This window comes from Hippoglossus stenolepis, chromosome 9 (genome assembly GCF_022539355.2).
Source record: "Hippoglossus stenolepis isolate QCI-W04-F060 chromosome 9, HSTE1.2, whole genome shotgun sequence".
Lineage (NCBI taxonomy): Eukaryota > Metazoa > Chordata > Actinopteri > Pleuronectiformes > Pleuronectidae > Hippoglossus > Hippoglossus stenolepis.
Genome location: NC_061491.1, coordinates 7,252,359 through 7,275,285, shown reverse-complemented (window position 1 = coordinate 7,275,285; position 22,927 = coordinate 7,252,359). Strand labels below are relative to the sequence as shown.

At 42.2% G+C, this 22,927-nt stretch overlaps 1 protein-coding gene across 1 annotated transcript in view; it reads left to right on the top strand.

Annotated features, from left to right (window-relative positions):
- The first annotated feature begins 1,565 nt into the window (after nt 1–1,565).
- The window catches only part of fbrsl1 (fibrosin-like 1), a 286,900-nt gene continuing 265,538 nt past the window's right edge, over nt 1,566–22,927 (top strand). The window contains 1 exon segment of the mRNA XM_035165724.2: nt 1,566–2,899. Coding sequence (XP_035021615.2) covers nt 2,594–2,899 — 306 coding nt within the window. The 5' untranslated portion in view covers nt 1,566–2,593.

Genomic DNA, 22,927 nt, shown 5'->3' with positions numbered 1-22,927 from the left:
ATTTATGCAGTTGTCACTTCTCCCTTACTTCTGTCACTCAGTTTTATCATTTATATGTTATATACATACCCTGAAATGTGGGATAATGTTACAGTGATTTGTCCTATGAAGAAGAGGTATTATCATTTCCACGTATTTTGATGTATTGATTAAATTCTCTCAACACTCAATGCGAACTGTGTAATACATAGTGTGTTCGATGTGGTGGTCTTCACACTTCTGCATATAAAGGACCCCATGGATCAATACCATTTTACACCACACAAGCTTAACAGCCTCATTGAGAACACTTGTATACATTCATAAAGGGTTGCGTAAGGGTCCACATCAGTGTAGGTGGAATTCTAGGCACAGTTGGGGCAGTGGAACCTATAATTGAAATAATTGTTACACAATACAGTGATTATATAAGGCCATTGCCCTAATTTCAGCTAATCGAAATTGATAAATTAAGCTGCGCTTTACTTTGTAGAGGACTCCCATGAACTCCTAAAGGGACGTCCATACACTGCAGACTGACAAACACACTGACACTGCTCCAGGGTTTAAAAAGCTGGGGGAAGTATAGCAACTCATTTTCTCAATATTTACTCTACACTTGTGAAGGTTATCTGACTTTGAAGTTGTACACTTGTACTGCTATTGACTGTGAGGATCATTGTGTTATTTTTTTTTTATAGAACGTTGAAGTGAGGACATTTTGGGAAAGCAAAGTAGCTGTTGGGCTCGGGTTAAGTTTGAGGATCAATGCTAGTTTTGAATGGGTAAGGTCAGGGTGAGGTTTCGGGTCATGGTCAGGGGTAGGGGTTGGGTTAGGCTGTGCAACAAGGATAGCAAAGCAAATTTACTGTAGATTTTCTCAAACATGATCAGGCTCAATTGTTGAGACATTTTCGGGAGTTTGGTTGTCACATATGAAGACCACAGCCGGAGATTGTCCTGGTCAGATGCTCTCACAACCACAGGAACATTTCAGGAACATTCAGGCGAGGGGTGTCGCCTTGGTAGAGCAGCAGGAGGCAGGACATGGCGTATAAATTCCACTACAAATCCACACAAGCATCAGCCTTTATCATGAAAAGCTTCCCAAGTTGACATCTTCGTCCATGTGTAGGGCACCTTTTTCTCTCCTGTAAAATTGTATTGATATATCATTTTATATAATAATTATTATATATTAATTTTTTCATTAATGGGTCTTATGTATGATAGAAACATCATCAAGACAGCCACTTGCTCGCTGTAAACGTTTTGGAAATTTCCCTGCTGAATTCTCACTCTGACATTTTTTAAAACATTTTATTAGTTCAAAGTTCTGCAAAATGTCTGAGTTGGACATTTTTATAGTCCCAGACAGTCCCTTTGGGAAATGTCTGGACTAGTTTGAGTGTGTTTCTAGCAGTGACAGTGGGAGAGGCATGATGTGGCATCAGCTCTGGCAGACAGACAGACGAAAGTAGTGCCCGATGTGACAAAGTGTGCCCGAGAGTGAGACAGAATGATTAAAAAAAAAACAGCTTCCTTCCTATGGTAAATCGTAGGCCAGAGGTGGCGGAAATACGTCAGTTCTGTGGGTTCTCTGAAGCTTGACTGTGTCTCTTAATTTCGGAAGAAGGGAATGAGAGAGGGGGAGAGGAGATTTTAATCACTCCTGTCGCTTTAAGGACACTTATCAAAGCCTTATTATGCGAATAGAAAATACCACGAGCCGCTGAGCAACTGAGCAGCCAGGGGACGGACCGGAGTGGATTTACAGGGAAAACTCCACATGATCTGAGCTGGAATAGACCGCTTCATCGCCTCATGGAGTTTGATTACACACCGGATGGCTGTCTCACTCGGACGCTTCGGATCATTTAGGAAAATATTGTGCGTAAGTAGCTCTCAGACTTGGGATCCTCTTTGCCCCTGAAGCGCAGAGAGGAGTATGGCTTAACAAACTCAACGGGCATACTGGATTATTACCATTATTCACTCATCCGACGGCCACGACCGAGCCGTGCTTGTTCGCCAGGCGGGTTTGTTCCGGACGGATAGTCTCCGTGTGTTTGACAGCCTTGGATCATGGGCTGCTGGAAAACAACAACGGGCAGCGACATGGTTCCTCCGCGCTGTCTGCGCTATGCAGCGAGCTGAGGCTCCAACGCAGCCTGTTCCTGTGCCGATGCAACAAAAGTTACTAAGCGAGTGTAATGCGTGGATTTTCACCGTTTGGCCGTTTTGCACCTGCTTGAGCGAATTCCGCGTCGACACGGCGCCGATTCGTGACAAAATAACGCGTGGATCCGCGTCGCTTTGCTCCGTGTGTCTCGCCTCTGCGGGATACTTGAACATTTGCTTGTTGTAATGGAGATCGGGGAGGTTTATAGTCAAGGTCATTGAGTGGTGTAAGGCTCTATTTGCCTTGTTATTTGCACACACGCAGCGCTGCGTTCACGTTACAGCGCAGTCGGTCCGGTGTGTGTGTGTGTGTGTGTGTGTGTTATTTGTTATTACACGGTGCAGCGGGGCGTTTGGAGCGAGCACCTACTGTCTGTGGAGTTACATTTATATTTTCGGTTTTTTTTGACCCCGCGAGCTTCCCTCCAGCGACATGGACGGCAAACTGAAGCAGGGTCGGAGATGTCGCCCCAAGAAGCGGGAGAGGGTGCGGAGGTTGCGGGAGGCAGGGAGCAGGGACGCCCGCAGCCCCGACCCCAACTCCTCCTGCTCCGACAGGGAGGGACGCAGCCCGGGGAGGGACGCCGCCTCCCTGCCCGGTAAAAAGGCGCCGCGCCCCGCAGCCGCCGCCAGAGCCCCGCGTCCCCCCCGGCGGAAGAGACGGGAGTCCAGCTCGCAGGAGGAGGATATCATTGATGGATTTGCTATAGCCAGCTTCATCAGTCTGGATCGTCTGGAGGTAAGGCGGATCATTACCTGTGTGCGTGCGTGTGTGAGTGTGAGTGCGTGCACGCGTTGCATTCCTCATCAGTGGAGTGGCTGTCAAAGCTGGAGGGGTCCTTGAACGCCCCCTCCCTTCAACACCACGAGAACTAGTCTAATTTGTCTCTAATTCACTTGAGATGACACCAATTACAGTCTTGATGAGGATAATGTTGACTCCTGTACTCAAGTGATGGTGTAGATTCCTAGAGGTCCATCCACCCCCTCCCACCACCTGAAGGTGTCCCAGATCAATCCATGGTCTGATTCTCCTCATATGAAGCTACTGACAGCTGCTACAGGTCAACATGTCCTCTTATCGGGGCTCCAGGTCAGCCAAGTCCTCCACATGAAAGTGTTTGACAGCCATTGCTGCACCCAACTCGGTACAGCACAAGTTTGAAGGCATTGTGAATTAGATGTTAATCATTGGCAGCACATTGATTGCTGAGGAAGATAAAGAAGTGTGGCTCTGTCAGGAACAGCCCTGCCTTGTGTTGTTTTTATGTTCTGATTCACTACGAGTTGTCACAGCGCTCTTAACATTTTGCTCTTTGATAAACAGCCTTTTGCAGCGTTCATCTGTCGCGGGCTGAAATACGCCGTGTGCCGATAACTGTTTCTCTCATTACCGCGTGGTACGTCTGATGTCAGAGGAATGATTTCAGGAAGAAAAGAGCGTTCTCGTGTGACATCCTCTTATCTCTGATCTTGTCTCGTTCCAAATGACAAATAAACATAGCTCCCTGTGGGATGTTACACTGACAAGACAGGCAGCTCTGTTTTTTATTGTTTTTATTCAATGGCTCATTCTGGGAGTGGAAACTCTGCTGTTGTTTGATTATAAATCACAAGTTTTAATAAACGTAGCTCATGTATTAGATGTCCGCTAAGGTCCGAATGTATTTTAAGATGGTGACCTCATTTGAAAGCCCATGTTTCGTGCCACAGGCCGCCTCATTTCAATGAGAACCACCCATGTAGGCTTAGCAGCAGTATTAATCACTTATCATTGACACGTGCCTCCTACACAGTGCTTAGTGGGTATAATGGTTGGATGCATATATATGGTATGGAATATAATGTCCACCCTCATACACAGAATGGAAGATCATCAATTTGCCACCTTCCATCTGTTAAAAGGTTTAACCTGTCCGGGTCATCGGTTGTAAATTATATTTCTCTTCTACTTAGCTCGGCCCTTCATGGTGCTTAGAGTGGGTGTGAGAGCAGATAGAGGAGGAGAAGGGGGCGAGTTGTCAGTATGATGTGTGCATGAACACTTAACATTAAGAACTAGTGTAATCCTATTATTATCTCAAGAAACTAAACACTAACTATGTAGCTAAAGTGGATTAAAACTATCACACCTCTCAAAATCCCTACAAGGAAACCATATCTTTATAAAGCTGGACAATTCCCCAGTTGCTACCACAGAAAGGCTAGAGCAGTGCCTCCCTGAGATAAACTTGTTACGTGTTATCAAATGTGCATAAAAAGAGTGCGTCTGCCCTGTCTTGGCAATTTGCACCAGTGCAGCATGCTGTGATGTTGAGTGTGTGAGTATTTCTGCCCCTTGTGCTGCTTGGCTGCCACTTCTGACAGCTGCTGACTGTGAAAGACTTTGAAGATGTCATAGCAGCAAAGTGCTTCTTATACTGGGATCTTCTCCCAGCTTGCTGGTGTCTCCACTGCTGTCAACACAGTGTCCTGCCCCACTGACGTACAGAAGGTATTTCCCCTCTGTGAGGGACGTTGATGCAGTTAGAGGTAATTTTAGTTTCACATGTTACTGTTGTCGTCTGGTTGGTTGCTGTTTTGCAGGTTGGTTTCTAGAAAATGTTTTTCTTCAGATGCTCTATCTTAATAAAAATGATGCCTCTTTGTGTCTGAGAGGGAAATTAAGTCAGACAATTATCCTTATAATTCTTGTTTTGCACCCACCCAGCAGTAATAGTTTTCTTACTCAAGTGCTAAATCCATGTTGAATGAACACAGAGAAAACTGTGTGCTCTACATAGAGGCTTATGTTTCAAGGCTAAGCAAATGAGGCATGATACGCCTCTATGTGAAATGATACTCACATGCCAGCTACTTGGTAATTGGTCTGATTTGCATGCAAATGGACTGTGCTTATTAAATGATGTTGGTGGATCTGGTACAATTACATGAAGGGTTGTACACGGGAACAGTTTTTTTTTTTTTGTGCTTTCCCCCTTGATTTCCCAACTTGTGCTGACTGAATTGAACATGTTGACTTTTCTCTAATCTCAGATACTTGTATGCTGTAAATGAAAACAATAGTCCTACATGATTTCTGTTAATAAGCTGAGAAAACCCCAGGCTTTGAATGCCTCCTGATCAGTCATGGCTCATGCTTTCACTACTTACTGTATGCTTGAGTGGAACTCGTGACCTATGCTACCTGTGCTAATTGCTCATCAATTATGAGGTGGACACAGCAGCATTTGCCAGGGAATAGCTCTGACCTATTGCATCATGCTCTGATAAGCTCACACACCCTTGTCGGAGGGAGTGTGTGGTCCTCTTGCCCTCTCTGCAGTGACTGATGGCCAGCACGGTCGTGTTACGGTGTGAGGTTCTCGTACTCATTAGCATTCTACCAATGTCAATGCAATGTCCCATCCTCCCTTGATTCAATGAGCCCACGTGGCCAACAAACCAATATTTATCTCTATGTTGTTTTGTTTCAATCTCTAATCTAAGACTTTTGCGGTTCTTTACAGGACATCAGGATGATTAGGTTTCCTAAAATCCATGTCACCTTTGGGTTGCTGCCACTGCCGTTTGATTGTCCTATTTTAGTCTGTAACTTGTGCACAGCTGCTACAGTCTGTTCATAAGAGCCTGAGGGTTATGGGTTTCTCCCACAGCACTTTGACTCTAAACACACTCGGCCGCTTGGTGTTGTTGATATTCCAGCTCTGCGCTGATAGGATCTGGCTCCCCTGATGAGGGCTTAGGCTGTACGTTGATCTAGCCCGCTCCCCGTAACCTGTGTCATTACAGCCGAAAGCAATTTGCAGCCTCGGCCACATTTGATTACGCCGTGTTTATTCGCTTTGAATCCCCTGGTTTCTCACAGGAAAGCCGCTTACTTACCTGCTCAAATCGACTGTACAAACCCCAGCCGTCCTGCTTCGTCACGGGCACCTTATCGTGATCAGAAAACTGCCTGGGATATTTTAGCTAGATTCAAGCACTGCTGCGATTGTGGGCTGTTGAAGGAGAAAAGTGGAGGATTAAATCATCACTTCAGTTGAGAGAATGTTTCAAGTCTTGCTTGTTTCTTCGAGGTGCTACTTTAAAACTAACTATAGCGCATTTAGATTTAATATTAGAATGATTGGCATTTGGCAGCTCTCCCAGCTGCTGAAAGGTCGATTTCCTAGAGATGGAAGGTTTTCACCTGACAGCAGTGCCACAAAACAATTATCCGCTGTGGTTTAAACCCTGCAGAAGTCTCCCCCTGGGCATTGAACAAGGAAGCAGATATTAAAATGACACAATTATCCATCTGTCACAGTATTAATAAGATGTTTGATTTGCTCCATTTGCTCTGTGAGTGACGTCGGAGAGGCAAATCCCCTCTTGTTAATCCACAATCCTTCTGTTCATCTGCTTTGACATGAATTTGGATTTGTTTGGGTTTTTCGTTCCGCAGCATGAGTTTCTAAATTCACTGTAATGGGGATTTAGATTTGGTTGATTGAGTGATATTACAACAGTGTTAAGGGCAGGAAGCTAAAAGGTCAGTCAGGCAAATTGGGTTTCATATATTGAAGCTCGTGATGAGATCTAGAGTTTGTCTCTCTTTTTTCTTGTATTTGTTTTGCTGAACACATTAGCTTTTTCTCTGCATGGCCCTGTTCTCAACAGTTTTACACAGCCATCATCATCGGTTGTTGGCCACTGAACAGCTCCTGCAAAGCAATATGAGAAAATTAAGTCCCTTGCCCAAGGGGAGCTTGATAGTGGTTGTTATGGAAGCTGTGAGCTGCTGCTTCACTTTCTCCTCTTGCGATTTGCCAGCTGGTGTGTCGATCTAAGCCAGTTACAAGTTTGTGTCTTGGTATTTCATCAGTGTTCCAATGAATCCCTAAAACTGCGCAACCTCGAAGAAAGGTTTAGATTTTATTTCCTATGGTACCTCCAGCTGAAGTCCCAACACATTCATTGGGTTGCTAATTTTCTCATACGCGTCCTGTGTTGGAGTTAATGCTTTCTAGACATGAACAGGTCAGACAAAATCTTTGGTAGTTTGCAAATCCCTTCTTTTCCCTGTGGTCAGTTGTGTGCTTCTGCTCTGCAAATACAGTATCTGATTTCCAGTTGAGTAACACAGTGCAAACCGATACTGACACTCAAAGCCACAGCAGTCGTTGCTGTAGTAAGACGTCTTGCTTGCATGGTGAGGCAGCAGATTTGTTGCAGGGGTTGCAGCAATCATGCTTTGTGTTTTCTCTTTCCCCCAATGGTGATAGTGCTGTGCATCATATGCCGGCACTGACAAACAGCTCCGGCTTTAATTAACAAGGCAGCCCCCCGAGGCTCTGCTGCTCATTGGCTGACGCATCCCACGGAGAGAGCTTTCTTAATGCCAGTGGGACGTCCCCCGGCCCTGGTTCTCTCTAACTGTCACACATTGTAGGCGACAGCATGGCTGATAAATGCATGGTCACATTCTAAAAGCTGTCTCTCTCCTTCACCGACACCCACACACACAGTGTTGAACTTCTACTGTTAATCTGTTCTAGCCATTGACCAGTGACCTAAATATATCCATCTGAGGAAGGTGCATGTGTTGTTCATGTGGACGTGCTCCACTTTCTCTATTTTAACACTTGCCCTCAGGTATGGAGGATGACACACAAAGAAAATGAGAGAAAATGCTTTTGTTTAGAGTACTGATTTAGCTGATTAATGAATTGATTGCATAGTCCATCCATACAAACGTCTATAAAAAGTAGACAATACCTTTCACAATTTCCCGTAGCCCAAGCCTCGAGATCTGGGAGATGGCCTTACTGCTTGAAATGACACTATAAAACCATTTTCAGACAATGGAACATTTCCAAACCCAATTTTCCGGACGTTTCCCGGCGGTCATGTTTGGATACAGCTTTTCCTTTACAAGAACACACAGCAGGAGATCGTCTGAGTCAGATGAGTCCACAACAACAGGAAAATGTCCGGAACATTCAAGTGAGAGGTGGTGCCTGGGTAAAGCGTGCAGGGGGCAGGACAAAACATAGTCATTCTGCTGTGGAAATCACATGTTTTTGTTTACAGCACATTTACACCAGCATCCTTTTATCTGTCTTCTTCATTCTCGTTTTAAGAGTTATTGAAATTGTGATTTAAATGAGTTACTGTTTGATCAAATAATTTGATTCATAGAGTTTGGATCTGAGAACACATTCGTTGCCAGCTTTTGGTACTTGGCAGGTTTCAAAGTCCGTGGCAAGGACACACTTCAGTCAATGCTAAAAACAATATTGAAGTTTTATACCCATGCAGCCTTAGTGGAGACCAAACAGAAAAGAGATGTGTCTGTATGTTGTCGTCTTTCAGCCAGCAGCACTAGTTTAGCTTTTTGGAAGGCAGCAGGATGATTGCACGCTGGCCCTAAAGAGTTGTGCTGTCCATTGTGAATATTGAGGTATCACTCTTAACACTGAATGTACCAACACAACAAAACATGCAAATTAGAGCCTCTTTGTGTTCAGGTATCGTGAACTGTGAGGAACTGCTGAGCAGCACGACATAGCTGACACATATTAAGTGACACATATCAGCATGTGGGTCGCTTGTTGCAGGCGTACGTATATATCCATTTCCTGCTTGTCATCCCAAGCCGTCTTCCATCTTCCTGTCTCAGTGTTTTCATTCCGGTGAATGACAGGATGTAATTATGCTGTGATTAAGATGCTGTCTCTGAGCCTGCGATGGATTAGGAGCTGCACTGTTAGAACGTTCCCCCGCTAATTATCCACTACTCACTTGTCCCCCCCCCCTTTTGCCTTTCATAACCCCTTTCCGGTTCCTCAACTGCTTGATGAATGCGTGTTATTAAACAATGTTAACAAAAGACATTTCAGAGAAAAAGGATTTATTAGCGGATAACTTCATCGTAATCATATTTGATCATTCAGCTGGAGGTATTTTCCAAACCCCTTTATTTTGTTTAACATATAAGAGCGCACGCAGCAGCTCTGAATGAATGACTTGCCGACGAAAGCTGTGAAGGATTTACAGTAAAAATAATGAAACCTAAATAGAGAGGGCACCCTGTAAGTGGCTCATTAAGTAATGGCTGTTTTTCTTTTCAGTCATGTCCTTTGCTGACAGACAGCGAAGAGAAACCTCTGCGAGTCTAGCTTACTTCAACCTTCACATCACTTGAATCCCTTTTCAACAATTTGTTTGCATGCAAGGGTAGGTCATTTTTTCCAGCTCTGCAGTCTCACTCAGCACAAAGGTGCTTTGACTAGTCTTACTGAGCAGCGTGCGTGTGGGGGGGAAGTATTAATAGTCACTTGAACAATGCTCTGCTGCAAACCAAGGAGAACACTTTACAATAAAGTGGTTCGCTTGGCCATGTTACCAAAAGGGAAAAAAAAAAACATTTGTAGATGTTTGAAGTATAACTATTGTGACAACGACCCCTTTTGAAAACAAAATGTATTTTCACCACAACCTCCCTTCACCCAGTTGTGGGCTGAATCAGAGTTGTTAGCAGGCATTAGATTTTTAGATTTCAACATTATTTTGTGAGTAACTAAGCTACAAAGTGACTAATAAATGTGCATTTGAAGATAATGTCTGGACACAGGGGTGTCAATTAAAGAGTGAAATATTTATTTTTGTAATCATTTCCAGAGCTGGTGATTGCATTTTTCTGATGTTCTCAAAGACAGACACAGAGAGAGTCGGTCAGGTGACAAATAATCTTTTGTAAGATGCCTACTGGAGTTCAGCTTGGGCTTGGCCTTCATTTTCTGTCCAAACTCGGTTGAGCCTGAGTGGAAATTAGCAGAGCCAGACCCAAACCCAGTAGGCATTCTGTTTTTTGTGTGTCAAAACCAGACTTAAGCCCAATACTTTTTTTTTTTCCTGACTAAACCCACATGGAAAAAATAGTAGATAGTCCACATGGTAGTCAATGTGACAGAACCAGATCCGAACCCGAATATCATTTCAAGAAATTGGTTGAAAGCCTGAGCGTAAAGTTACTTCAAGTAACACAGGTTAAAAATACTGCCAGTTGCTGAGAAGGGAACTTTTCTGATCCTATTTTTAATCCATATGTTCTTACAATTTTGTAAAACTAAACATGTCTAAAATACAATAACATATCAATTCATGTATCATTGCAATACTTTTGTAGCCCTCAGCAAGTGTAGAGTTCCCAAACTAATGTTTCTGCTTTGATGAATCAGTGACGTCATAATCCTAATGGTCCTGTCTGACTTTCTCCAGGACAATCCTGGCTCAAACACTGGACATATCTGTGGGAATTCACTTACTGAAGTCACATTTCAACATGTTGGAAAACCTCTATATTTTTCCAGCTAGAGTGAGATAGAAGCCTCAGAATTTGAATAACATCCAAAAACAGAGGATAAAGATGCCACAGCCCTACAACTCAGTCTAAAATACAATATTCGGCTGGATTCAAGCTTTGAGTTAGATAATAAAATTCAAGACTTTTATAGACCCAGGGATAAAACTGCGTCATGGTTAATGCTGGCAAAAATCAAAAGTCATCAAAACACTGCAGATTACAAATCAGCCTCCAGTCCATGTGGTCATGTTTTTTAAGGAGGGCCTCGGTTTCAGAGGCATGACTCACACAGTCGTGACATTGCACCGGGTCTTGCTGCATGTTTGCTTAATAGATCGCTCTTGGTGCGAAAGCAATTAGCGTTAACAGTTGTCGACATGTTCTTCTTCTACCGACACTTGCTACAAACACCAGCTCTGAGGGGAATAGTCTTTATAGACCAAGTGATGCTGACAATAATTGCTCAGTGCTCAGCTCCCTGTGTAAAATAAGATACAGTGATATGTTAAGTCCGTAGTTTAGTACAGCTCTTTGTTTGTCAGCATGATGATTGCATTCGCAGCATTTAGCCTTTTCTATGTGTTTACGTTTGGGTGCGGGTGAAACCAAATAAGGACTGTTGCTTCAGTGTTTTGTGTGATAGCTTTGGCAGCCATATAACAAACCATGGCCAAGATAATAGAAGTTAGATAAAAGGTTTGTTATGCAATGTGTGTGTTTCTCTTTTTCCCATTGCCACTTCTGCTCCATTCACTGTCTGAATGATAGTTGCCTGTCAGCTCAGGGCTGAGCTGCCATGCTCAGTTTTCTCTGCTGAAATGAAACACCTTGTCACCCGTCCACACTCATGGAATCTGAATCACCGTTTGGCAGGTTGAGCGTATGAGGGGGAGTTTGTCATTTGTGACATAGCAGCTATAGATTTGTCAGAGTATCAGACTGATTATTACCCTCTCTCCCTAATGTATACATCAGCTGGTCCTGTTTATATGAGATAGGGTGTATTTTATGTAGAATATATAATTATATTTTATAGAAAATAAAAGATAGTTGGATTTATTCTCTTGTCACAGCTTTTCCTTGGAGATATCATTTGTTTTCTTCAAATATCTCACAGATGGTGTCATTAATAGTGAAGGATGGTGAAGTGGGAACAAAACCTGCATTCAAACAGATGCATTTTTGTTCCCACGGTAATATTCCACATATAAAGTTGCAAAGTGGAGGAACTAAAGCATATTTAATAAAACATTGGTTTTTTTTATGATAGAAATTGTTCTGTGGCAAATAATGAAAGCTGCGGATTCCTGCTTTTTATCACTTGTACTGTGTTTTTTCACTTTCCTGGTCAAATAATCATTGTAAGATTAACATATGCAAGATCCTAGCGCATCTGTTTCTTTGATGATTTAAGGGGAACATGTGTTTGTACGTAATAATAAGGAGATAAAAAAGGACAGAAGCTTACTACGATTCCAAAAGTGCTGTTCAGTAAGAAATATCCAATCTGATTCACACCTCTTTCTGGTGCAGTGGGTACATTTAGTCATCGAGCATGTTGGACAACTGCTGGACAAAGTGTGATTACTCAAAGACTAAGTAAATAATGAAAACCTGTATGACAGCAACATTATCTGACAGTCATGTGTTGGTTGGTGCTTTGATGATGTTAACACAGGGGAGCAAGGGATCCTCCTAACACACATGTGACTGCCAAGACAATGATAACCATTCAGTTTGGCTACTGCTTATTATCTCTGTCTGGTCTTTGAAATAGATTGTTGTATAGAATGAGCATTGTGGTGTTAATCCTCCTTCACTTCTAGTCTTAGTTGTCTTGCAGCACATTTCACAGCTACTATGAACACTACAGTGGTGTCATTTTGTTTGTGCTAATTGAAGGATCTGCCTCCTTGAGAAATGTACTTAGTAAATATTGAACCTGTAAAGCATCATTTCAAACAGGCCCAATTAGGAAAAGGCAGCTGGAGTTGGGCCATACACTCGGTGTAATGGACAATTATTTTGGGTCTGGGTCTACTCACTGAGATGAGCTTCATTTCCCAAAGTCGGAGTCGGACTCACTAACCTAAACACAAGAGATTATGGATATTGGGTGTTTCCTCTGAAAATATGAAGCTATGTGGTCAGGGCAGAGTCACAGGGTAGAATCATTGCAGTGCAGGACAACTACAACATTATCAACTAGAGAATGTTAACATATGATATGACTGTATTTAAGATGCAGTAAAGAAAACATCCAAATCTATTGCCTGATTCATACTACTATTATTTTTATAGTGGTATAAACTGTAGAAGAGGCTTTTGGTATATATGCTGTTTTAGAGGCTTGTTGACCCTGCAAAGATTATATTGCAGCAACTAAACCCTTTTGTAATTGTATGCATTTATTTGGCATACAAATATATATATTTTAAGTGAGTATAAGTGTAGTGTGTGCAAAAAGACCTTCCATAAATCTGGGTATTGGAATTCAGGTCGTTACATTGGTCAAACCTTTGCTCAGGAAGCAGATTTTACACCTCAGTCTCCCCCACAGTTTGTATCATCAGTTTTTAACAGGTTCGACCTGTTGCCATCTCAGACTCTCCTCACTTCATGAATCTGGGAAAGTAAACGCTGCAGCCTTGTGCTCAGCCGAGTGAAGAGGGGGAAAGTGTTTGAAATATAATGGGATATATAATAAGGTGTGTGTAACATAGCCGCTGCAGTAAAAACCTGCAAGGGCAAGACAAGCTCTGTCACACACAGTGAGACGAGGCTGACAGATCTGCCAAAGGAGAGGATTGTCAGAGTTTGTCTCCTCTACTCTCTGTCTCTGTCTATCTCCTCACTCTGACTGCTACCCTTTTTTTATATACTCTACAGATAGCATGGGCATCCAGTTATGTTTTCTTTTTAATCCACTGTTTCTTTTACCCTAGATCATAAGCAATAAAATGCATCTGCTCCTGCACACAGAGAGACTCATTGCAGTGAGACCACTTTGTCAGTGTGTCTGAAACCAGGACATGCACCAAGAGCCAGCAGGGCTTTACCCAATGCATGGAATGAGATCAAAATTACACACACACGTTTGCACAGCTATCCTTATTAGGACTTTACATTGACTTCCTTTCATTATGGACAATTAAACCAAAACCATATCCCCAGGTTATGACCAGTTCATTCTTAAGCCTCACCTTAACCTAACCACAATTCACATCTTAACCCTTACCTTAACCAGGAGCTCAGAAATGATTTCTTGCCTCATTCGTACCGGGCTTTGGTACCAATGAGGTCTCCTGGTCCTGAAAAGGTCCTGAACAGGTTACACACGCAGACACACACACATAAACACACGCTTGGAGCCCGAGCACAAGGCCAGTTGTTGAGTCAATAAAGAAAACAGGCAGCGTGTGAGAGTGAGGGAACATAAACAGAACTCTGCCAAGCTACTGTTTGCATTCCACATCTCTGGGCTTCATAGCACAGCAGCTGCTTTAGCTCTGTGTACCACACCATTCACAGCCACTGTGCTATTATGATTTGAATGTATGGCCTTTAATTAAGGAGTAAACACAGCCCAGTCACTGACATGAAGCAGGTTGTTTGATTCCATATTGTGCTGCCTAATCAACTCACATTGGAAACACTTGCATGGAATATATACTAAAGATAAACTGTACATTTGTATGAATAATGTATGATTATGTTAGTACCAACACTAGTGGTAGACTGGATGTATATCTGAGTCCTAAATGCATTTTCCCACTGTTGACGTTTGGGTAGGCATTGACGACAGAGTTTTGGAATTCTAATATATTGGATTTTGACAGTGTATTGATAATGCGTCCTGCAAATGTAATCATGAAAATAATGGTAAGGTGTCCATCATTTTTAAAACTGATACAGTTTAGGATTTTCATTGATGGAGACACTTGAGTGATTGCTTTTCTGGGTCAGTGTCTGCAGTGAATTAAAGCACATTTCAATGTTAATATGAAGCTTGTATCTGGTTTTGTGAATAAGGACAGACCACACTCAACTTAATTTTCATACTATAATTTCTCATTATTCAACTGAAAGGATCTGGCTCCAGAATACATCAGCATGACAGATGCTTGCCAGCACTGAGCGCGGAGCCAGGCCTGAGTATCAGCCAGGTTCACAGAGAGGAGGTTAGCCTGCAGTTGACCCTGATACCTAATCTTTGTTATTGGTCTACATATCATTTAGAGGACTTTGGCACATTCATCAGCTCAATCTCTGTTTTGCCTAGAAATTATCTCTGGTCGCTGATGGATTTTTGTGGCTTGTGTACATTACTTGTCATAGCTTCATATTATCTACAAACAAAATACCAGACTGTGGAAACTATAGCAAAGTAAATACTACACAGCCTGTTATTGTATAATATGTTTTTATATTCCCTTAAGTTTGCCCTATAGTTTTACTCATTTATAACTTTTCCTTAGTGTCTATGTTTTATCTACCCCCTTTGCTGCTGTAACCTGGCAAATTTCCCATTAGTAGGACTGATAAAGGATTATCTTATCTTATCAGCTTTATTCGACCTCAGAGTTGCTGTAAGTGTTATTTGTGTTGCTTGTAAATTGATGCAGGTTTTCTAAAGTAGTACTGCGTCCTGAATGACAAAAGCCCCAGACAGAGCTACTTTATCAACGAGAGGCAATGAGATGATTTTGATGTAATTTGAAGACATTATGTAAAGAAGAACAACGGTAAATTGCATTAAAAGGGCAATTTTGGAATCCTCTCCTCAATGACATTTTGCAGCAATTTTACAGCTTCTGTGTTAGTCTGGAGCTTTTTCAGTATGATGTTGAAGTGATGTCTCAATAGTAGTCGCTACAATTTCCGTCTCAATTTAATTAACCCCAGCTATAGCACCATCCTCCCTCTCAGTGTTTAAAGGCTTTGCTGAGTTTGCAGACTCCTGCTCAGCAGATGTAACTGTCATCACAGTGCAGGAATCTTCAATATAACATAGTAAATCTTCCTGAGTGTAATCTGTACCGGTTTTCCCGAGAGCAAAATGACTGTTGAACTTTGCTGTGTTATGGCCCCCTGACTGCTTTCAATACATTTGGTGAATGGACATTGGCTGCTATTTTTTATATCAAACTCTGAAGACAACTACTGTCTCCAACAAAGCACAAGTTTTTAAACTGCCAATGTAGTTTGTTGTGTCAGTGTGCCAGCGTTTCATTATACTATCTGAATGGCTTCATTGTGATGCCATTGTCAATCCAGTCAAGTCATCATGGAAAAGGACACACCCAGCATTAGTCCTTGCAGACCATAGATTTGTTTAAGTTAGATGCAATAAAATTATATTTGCAAAAATTCACTTGTCTTGGGTGTTTAAGGCCAAAGCTTTGCAACAAAATAAGAATAACACCACTTTTTAAGATGGAGCCACACATCCCTCAGATGATTACATTTACAATTTCTTTCTGCTCCGAGGTCACAGCGGGAAGGCGAGACAAGCTGCGCTGTCTATCTGTAGCGACACGGGAGGCGAGCCTCCGTTGGCTCCCCCCAACATAGAGTCAAATGAGATCACAACACTTCACAGCCACTTTGTTATCAGCCTTTAATGAGACACTTTGTGGGAATGAATACCTTCCCTTTCTTCCAGCTGGCCTTCCCTAAGGCTCGCCATTAGTTCTCCTACTGCGCCACCGGTGTGAAGTGAGCACCGAGCGTACAAATACAGAGAGGGGGGGAGACACAATAAGGAAGGTAAAGAGTTGGAAAGCAACAGTGTCCTGGGAAGAAAGGGAGAGCATAAGGGGTGGGTGGGGTGGGGGTATTCTAGCTTTCTGCTTAATTGCTTCCTGGCACTAGAGGTAAGCTTGTTCTAGTACATAAATCCTCCTATTTTCATTTATCTGCTCCAGGTGTTGATGAAACAATTCCCCCGCCGGATAATCATATTTCCCCTTCCCGCCTGCCAAGACGCTGAGAGGGAGATGGCGGCACCCCCCCCAACCCCCACTCCCACTGATCACACAAACCCACGCACACACCACTACCTCTCTGGGTGTGTGTGTGAATGGCTCTCCTCAGGTTTTCAATTTGCACAATAATGCATGAGGTGGAAAACGGTTACACACACTGACAGACTACACCATGGGGGTAGTGGGCGTCAGTCGGTTTTATTTTTCTTTATGCTTATACTGGGTGGTGCCTTCCAAATTGAACAGTCAGTTAATTTGTCCGAGGCTGAAATCGGTCACCACTAAGCTCGTTAGTAAATCTATCGTACAGCTTCAAATTCATCAACATCAAATTCCTACTTCCTGCTTTGTCTATCCTTCTCCTCGTCTTTTCTTTACACCCCACCCTCCCATTGATTGATATGCCATTTAACAGTGTTTTATGACTGGCAGCACAAGCCTTTATTTCTTGTAGATGCCAGTCATTTGTTAGCCTTTGGCATCGCCTTTATCACTTCTGAAGCATATAAATGTAACTGAGGGTCACATACCTCTGGAGGCCTCTCCATGCGTCTATAGCTGCAGGCAGGAATGTTAAAACCAAGGGCAGGTTCGGCAGTGTCTGTGCTGCTGCTGAATTGAGATATACTGCTGTGGATTTATAAAAAAGGTAGAGTATGCCTCCCTGCATTGCTTTATATGTGAATAAAGACATCCACATAAGTTGTGTTGAAACATAGTGGTTAGCCTTCATTGGGTTATGATATAAGGGTTTGTCAGACCATGCTGTTTGGTTTTAGGGAGAAGGTTTATCATTTCCCTCTGCCTCAGGTTGTCAACAGACAGATCAAGGTGCAGGTCCACACTTCCAACGCTGGCAGGGAGTCAGGGTCTTGCCCAAGAGCACTTCAGCACCCCACTATGCACTTGACATTATGACATTCCCTGAACTGTCATTAACAGTCCTCTCTTACTTACTGGCCTTGCAAACAGAGCCATGACTTGAATCTACGGCAGACAAAAGAGGCAAAGTGAGCTAATGTGTTGTTTTCTGGCCCTTCGGCAAAACAGCAGGCATTGTTTGCAGTGGAAGGCACAATGGTGTTTCTGTTGAGCACCAGCACAAGTGAAGGCCTGTCAAAGCAGAGGAAAGTGAGGGTGTTAAGAGGGAGGGAGGGGGGAGCACGTGCCCACAAAGCAACCTGTTAGAGCGATGCTTCTGGTTATTTAACCTCCAACGTGATACTGGCAAATCAACAGTGTGGAGTTAGAGCAGTTTTTATCCTAAGAGTTATTTATCTGACTTATATCTTATTACAATTATATTATTTGTCATATTTTCTTGCACTGTAAATCTATCTTTAGTCTAAGAAGCAGAAAACAACACTGATATACAGTATTTAGTTTGTGTTAATTAGGTTGTTGACCTCTTACTCAAAATTCTATCTGCCTGAAAGCCCTCAATCTAATACTTATTTTATACCAAAATTAACTGGCATAATTAGTTTTTTTTAAAAGCGGATGAACTCACTAAAAGAGCAGATCGACTCCTTTTTCATTATCCAGTAGAATAATTTGCCTCTCTTCATTTCTCCCCCCTCTGTGCATCAAGTTTGATCTTACAAATTGAATGAGGAGCTCTCTCACCTCGTTGTCCTGTGAAATTAGCGTGTTCACCCGGGTCTCACCTTTCCATCACTGCCAATGGGAGCCGGAGCCGATTTAAAAACCTGTGTCTACTGCAGAGTCATTTGACCAGGGAGAGAATGTAGATTGAATCCACTCACATTGCATCCAGATGTTAGTGGGAAAAGAGGCTTGGTTGAATCCTTATTTGGAACTTAGATTCCAAATAACTGTGCATTAAGCTCTCTCCTTTGTGCCTATGTTCTTTTTGCATGTAGAAGGTCAAGGACTGGAGATGCTCCCCTACTGCTGTCCTTTTCTTGCGGCTGGAGACAGTCAAAGAAATTTAGTCAAATGTTCTGAGTTTAATATAATTCCTTTAGCCATTAGTGCTGCAACTCAGCTCTGTTTCTCCTCCATATTTTCATATATCAACAAATTAACCTGGTTATTCCTTAAAAACGATATACACAGCCTTCCTACATTGTTAGGGAAAGAGCACAGACCACTGCAACTATCACCACTGCTACTGTTAGCTGGCGTACGTCTCCATCTGTTTTGTACAGCCTCAGGCACAAGCAATGCTGGAAATGTTGTTATGACCACAGGCTATCATTCATCTGCTTGTTATGCAGTAGTACAGGATCTACAGTATATTAGAGAACACTTAATATACTACGTGGAAGGTTTTGTGGAAAAGGTTAAATCCCACCTGAAACAAAGTTCAAATTCAAATGGCCCTCTTCTCATTTATGGTGTGACCTCATAATATGCCGGTGGAAATATTGATTCGATTGCAGGTTACACAGTTGTGACACATAACTTATTTGCTGCTGCTTAATATCTCAGAGTTGTTAAAGCTTGAAATTGCACAGAAAGGATTTGTTGAATTCAATCGGTTTTGCCAGCAAATAACATTTAGATGCATTCGATTCCTGCACTTGCCCAAATGAAATGCAGCTGTCATGTAACACTACTATGACTTAAGTTTCTTTAAGTGTTATTTCTGCTCTCTTGTAGTGTGATAGAACACGGATATCAGCAGGGGTTGCTGGATGTTAGTAAGTGAAATAAAGTAAACAACTTGCAATCCTTTGTCTCTGGAGATTCCTTCACCACGTGGCAACAGGCTGAGGCTGTTTTAACTGCTGTTGGATGGGTCTTTACCATACACACTCTGTTTACACACTGTACATGGCTTAAAATCACAGCTCTGCGATACCTCTTTTACACTGAAATTAGTGGGTATACACAGGTTTTTCTAAATGCGGCTAAAGCTGGCAAAAAAAGGTGGTTCGCTTCTTTTCTCATTGAAGGGAATTTTCCTTTTTGTCTTTTTTTCCCCCAGTGAGTGATGTTCGACATCACAAACTTCCCGGAAACTGAGAACCTGTCTCCCCTCGCTGTCTTGCCAGTATTGCAACTTCCACAAAACAAGCATAACATTTCTGTTGCACGTTGTTTCCAAGTTGTAAAAAAAACAACTGTTACGCAACTTTCATAGCCACAAAGTTGAATGCGCATCATAACATCATGCATAAAAAATGCAGTGTCAGCGTTTCGACTGCCAAAACAAAGACAAATAAATTATCGCCTTCACCTGGGGTTCATGTTTCCAACATTGCCAATCGGAGCTTGAGCCAATAAAAACCCATGTCCACTGCAGACTTGTTTGACCCGAGAGTGAATGCCAATTGTATCCATTCCTATTCCAGACAAAAGCCAGATGTTAGTGGGTTTTAGATGTGTTTTTGACCAGTGGAAAAGGGGCTTAAGTTAACAGGTAACACAGTCTGGATGTCTGATGAGGAGTCCTTCAGCTTTGCCTGTTCCTTGAGAAACAAACATTGTCTTCAGGAGAACATTAGACAAACCGTAACAGATACAAGTTCAATACTTTAACAGTGGTTAGATAAAATATTTAATGGCAAAATCCCCACAGAAAAAGTTGTAGACCTTCTTTCTTTCGCTCTTAAGTATCGCAGACCATATAGGTTTGTAAACCTGTTGCTAGTTGTGGCTAATTGAGTATCTAGAGCTATGTTATTAGTCATTAGAGTCTTTAGGCATGAATATAGCATGGCATCACGGTACTAACAAAGAAAATGTTCAAGAACGTATTTATCATTATAATGATTTTTTTTTTTGTTCTGGCTAGTTTTGGATTAGTTGTTAGAATCCCCCAAATGTGGACAGCAACAAGTCCAGGCTGTATGTGCAGACTCTCCTGTGGTGAAATGCTGCCTGGTGTCTTTACTGCTAGTGTTTGTGGTGGGTCTGAGAGGCAGCCTGTCAAAGTTAATCAGCCTACAACGAGCAGCTAAAAGCAGACATCCGAACTGCAGAGTGGTTCACACACAACACAGACAAAGACAGGGAAACAAACTCTCACATACATGTTGTACTCCGTGTAAAAAAGGGGAAATACCAGTTTTGCTGGCAAGTCATTAATGAAGGCTTGGTTAATGGTGACTCTGACTGAACCTGCAAAGATACAGTTCTGTGCTGCAGTCCTTCCGTGGGAGCTTTAATGTGACTGGATGCCTAAAGACATTTATTCAAACAAGATGAACTGTTGCCGCCCCCCCCACCCCCCTCTGCTTCTCCCCAGTTCTTCTTTGTAGTGCAGTGTTGTTACAAGAGGACTAAAAATGAGAAGGAGGAAGTCTTTTTCCTGTCTGGTTCTTATTACTTACACTTCCTACCAGGATAAACTGCATTCAATTCCAGTGCAAACTCAAATACAGCTTTCTAGTGAAGCTGAAAGGAAGGACATTCAAATGGATAACCACTTCTAACAAATGTATCTCCTTCAGCAAAGTCAAGCAGTGTTCTTTATGGGGAATGTGCTCCATTACTAACAATACCACTGACATGAGGTTGACATTGTCATTGAATTGTCACAGTCCTTTTAGCCATGCTAGTGATTTGTCTGTTGCACAGTCCACCACTTTAATATAAAATATCTCAACTATTGAACAGATTGCCATTTAATTTTGGACAGACATTTATTGTCTCCAGAGGATGAATATAAATGATTTTGTGATGCCCTGACTTAACCTCCAGCAGCACCACCAGAAAGATATTTAATACTTTGTGTTTATTATTGATTTAGCGAAGCATAATAGATAATGTTGTGAACAGTTGATCATTAGTATGTTTGAATTACCATTGTGAACATGATTCCATGCTAAAGTAAGCATTTCGCTCAAAATACTGCTGTGTCTTAGTACACCCTCGAAAAGCTGTTGGCATGGAGGAAGACTTATTTGGCTAAATCCACACTTATACATTTTAGTTCTCACATGCAGAATTGTTGCTACATTTCCGCCTTGTGTCCACACTACTAAAGAGTTTTCATGCCTTAAAACTAAGAGCTGCTGGTTGTATTTTAGTTTGAATACTCTGAGACATTTGGAAAGATGATGCAGTCAGCCATATTTGGTTTCTGATTGGGTTTTATCAGTCAAGACTTGACTACCTACGGGGAATGCAAAGCGTTGCTAACATTTACTTTCAGTAACAGTTTTACCTTGTTCATGCATTGTGTTTTCCACAACTTATCACCCAACTGCAAATAGACAATCTTCCTCCTGTCTGTGAGTGTTCCTATAATATGGGTTTTCAGGCATGTTAGTATGGAGGAAGATTACATCTGTTATGGAGCTAAAATGTTTGTCTGGACCGAGAGGTTTTTGCTTTTAAAACTAAAACACATTTATATGTTTATATATCCTTAGTTGTGTTGCTTTAGTTGCTGGGGATACCAGCATGTACTAAATGTCTGGTATGTAAAATATGAAGCAAGAGTGAAGCGAGGCGCATACACGTGTGTAGTATGGTGCCATTCATGACCATCATTAATCACACCTTCACCTGGACTAGGCAAAGCGTCACACTTTAAGTGGTTTTAAATCAGCTGTGGCCGCAGTGCGAGGCGACTACATAATTGTCCCCATCAGCTGGAGACTGAACAGTGCACTAGTGTGTAGCGAAGGGTGAGTCTGCTGATAGTTCGCCTGCTTGCACATAGATGTCACCATGACACGGCTGAGCAGTGCCAACAATAAGCAGATCTGAACCGAGGTCTACTGTGTTTGTATATGTAGCTGTGTGAGTTTGTGTGTGTAAAGGACCTAATCCACCAGGTCACCCTTGGCTTCACAGAAACAGCCATCCCCCACTCCTCCTTTTGAAACATCTCCTTGTGTTGCTGTTAATCAGCCTGTAATTGTTAGCAGGCCAGGCTGCAGAACACCGGCATTAGTCCACGCTCATAGAGCCATAACTGTGGATTACAGCTATGTGGTAATACCAGAAGGAGATGTTGAACCAATGTAATATGCAGATGCAGAGGCAGTAATAATGAGAGGCATCATAATAATACCCAGCAGTCACTCTGCCAAGGCTGAATAATGTTGGTGTATTTGTTTATTATTCATCATCTGGGGATTATTGTTCAACAATATATAAACATGAGCTCCATGCTGTTTAGGAGATGAGAGATCTGAAAGAACCACAAATTGAAGAAATATTTTTACTTGTTATGAATTATAGCCAAAAGTAATTTTGAGCTAAGGGTAGTCTCCACCTAATTCTACAATATTGTGCTATTACTGTGAACAGTGACACTGCCTCCCTCCAGCTTTTTCAGATGTACTGTAGAGATGTTATTTTTAATGTGCTGGTTTATAGTGAGTGAAACTCAATACATATATTTACACTAGAGTTTAGACTGTTTGTTGCCTGTGGTTTCAGATTAAGTCCTAAAGAAATTGATAGAGGGGTCCCACACGGATTAATTTGAGGCCCTCTATTATTATAT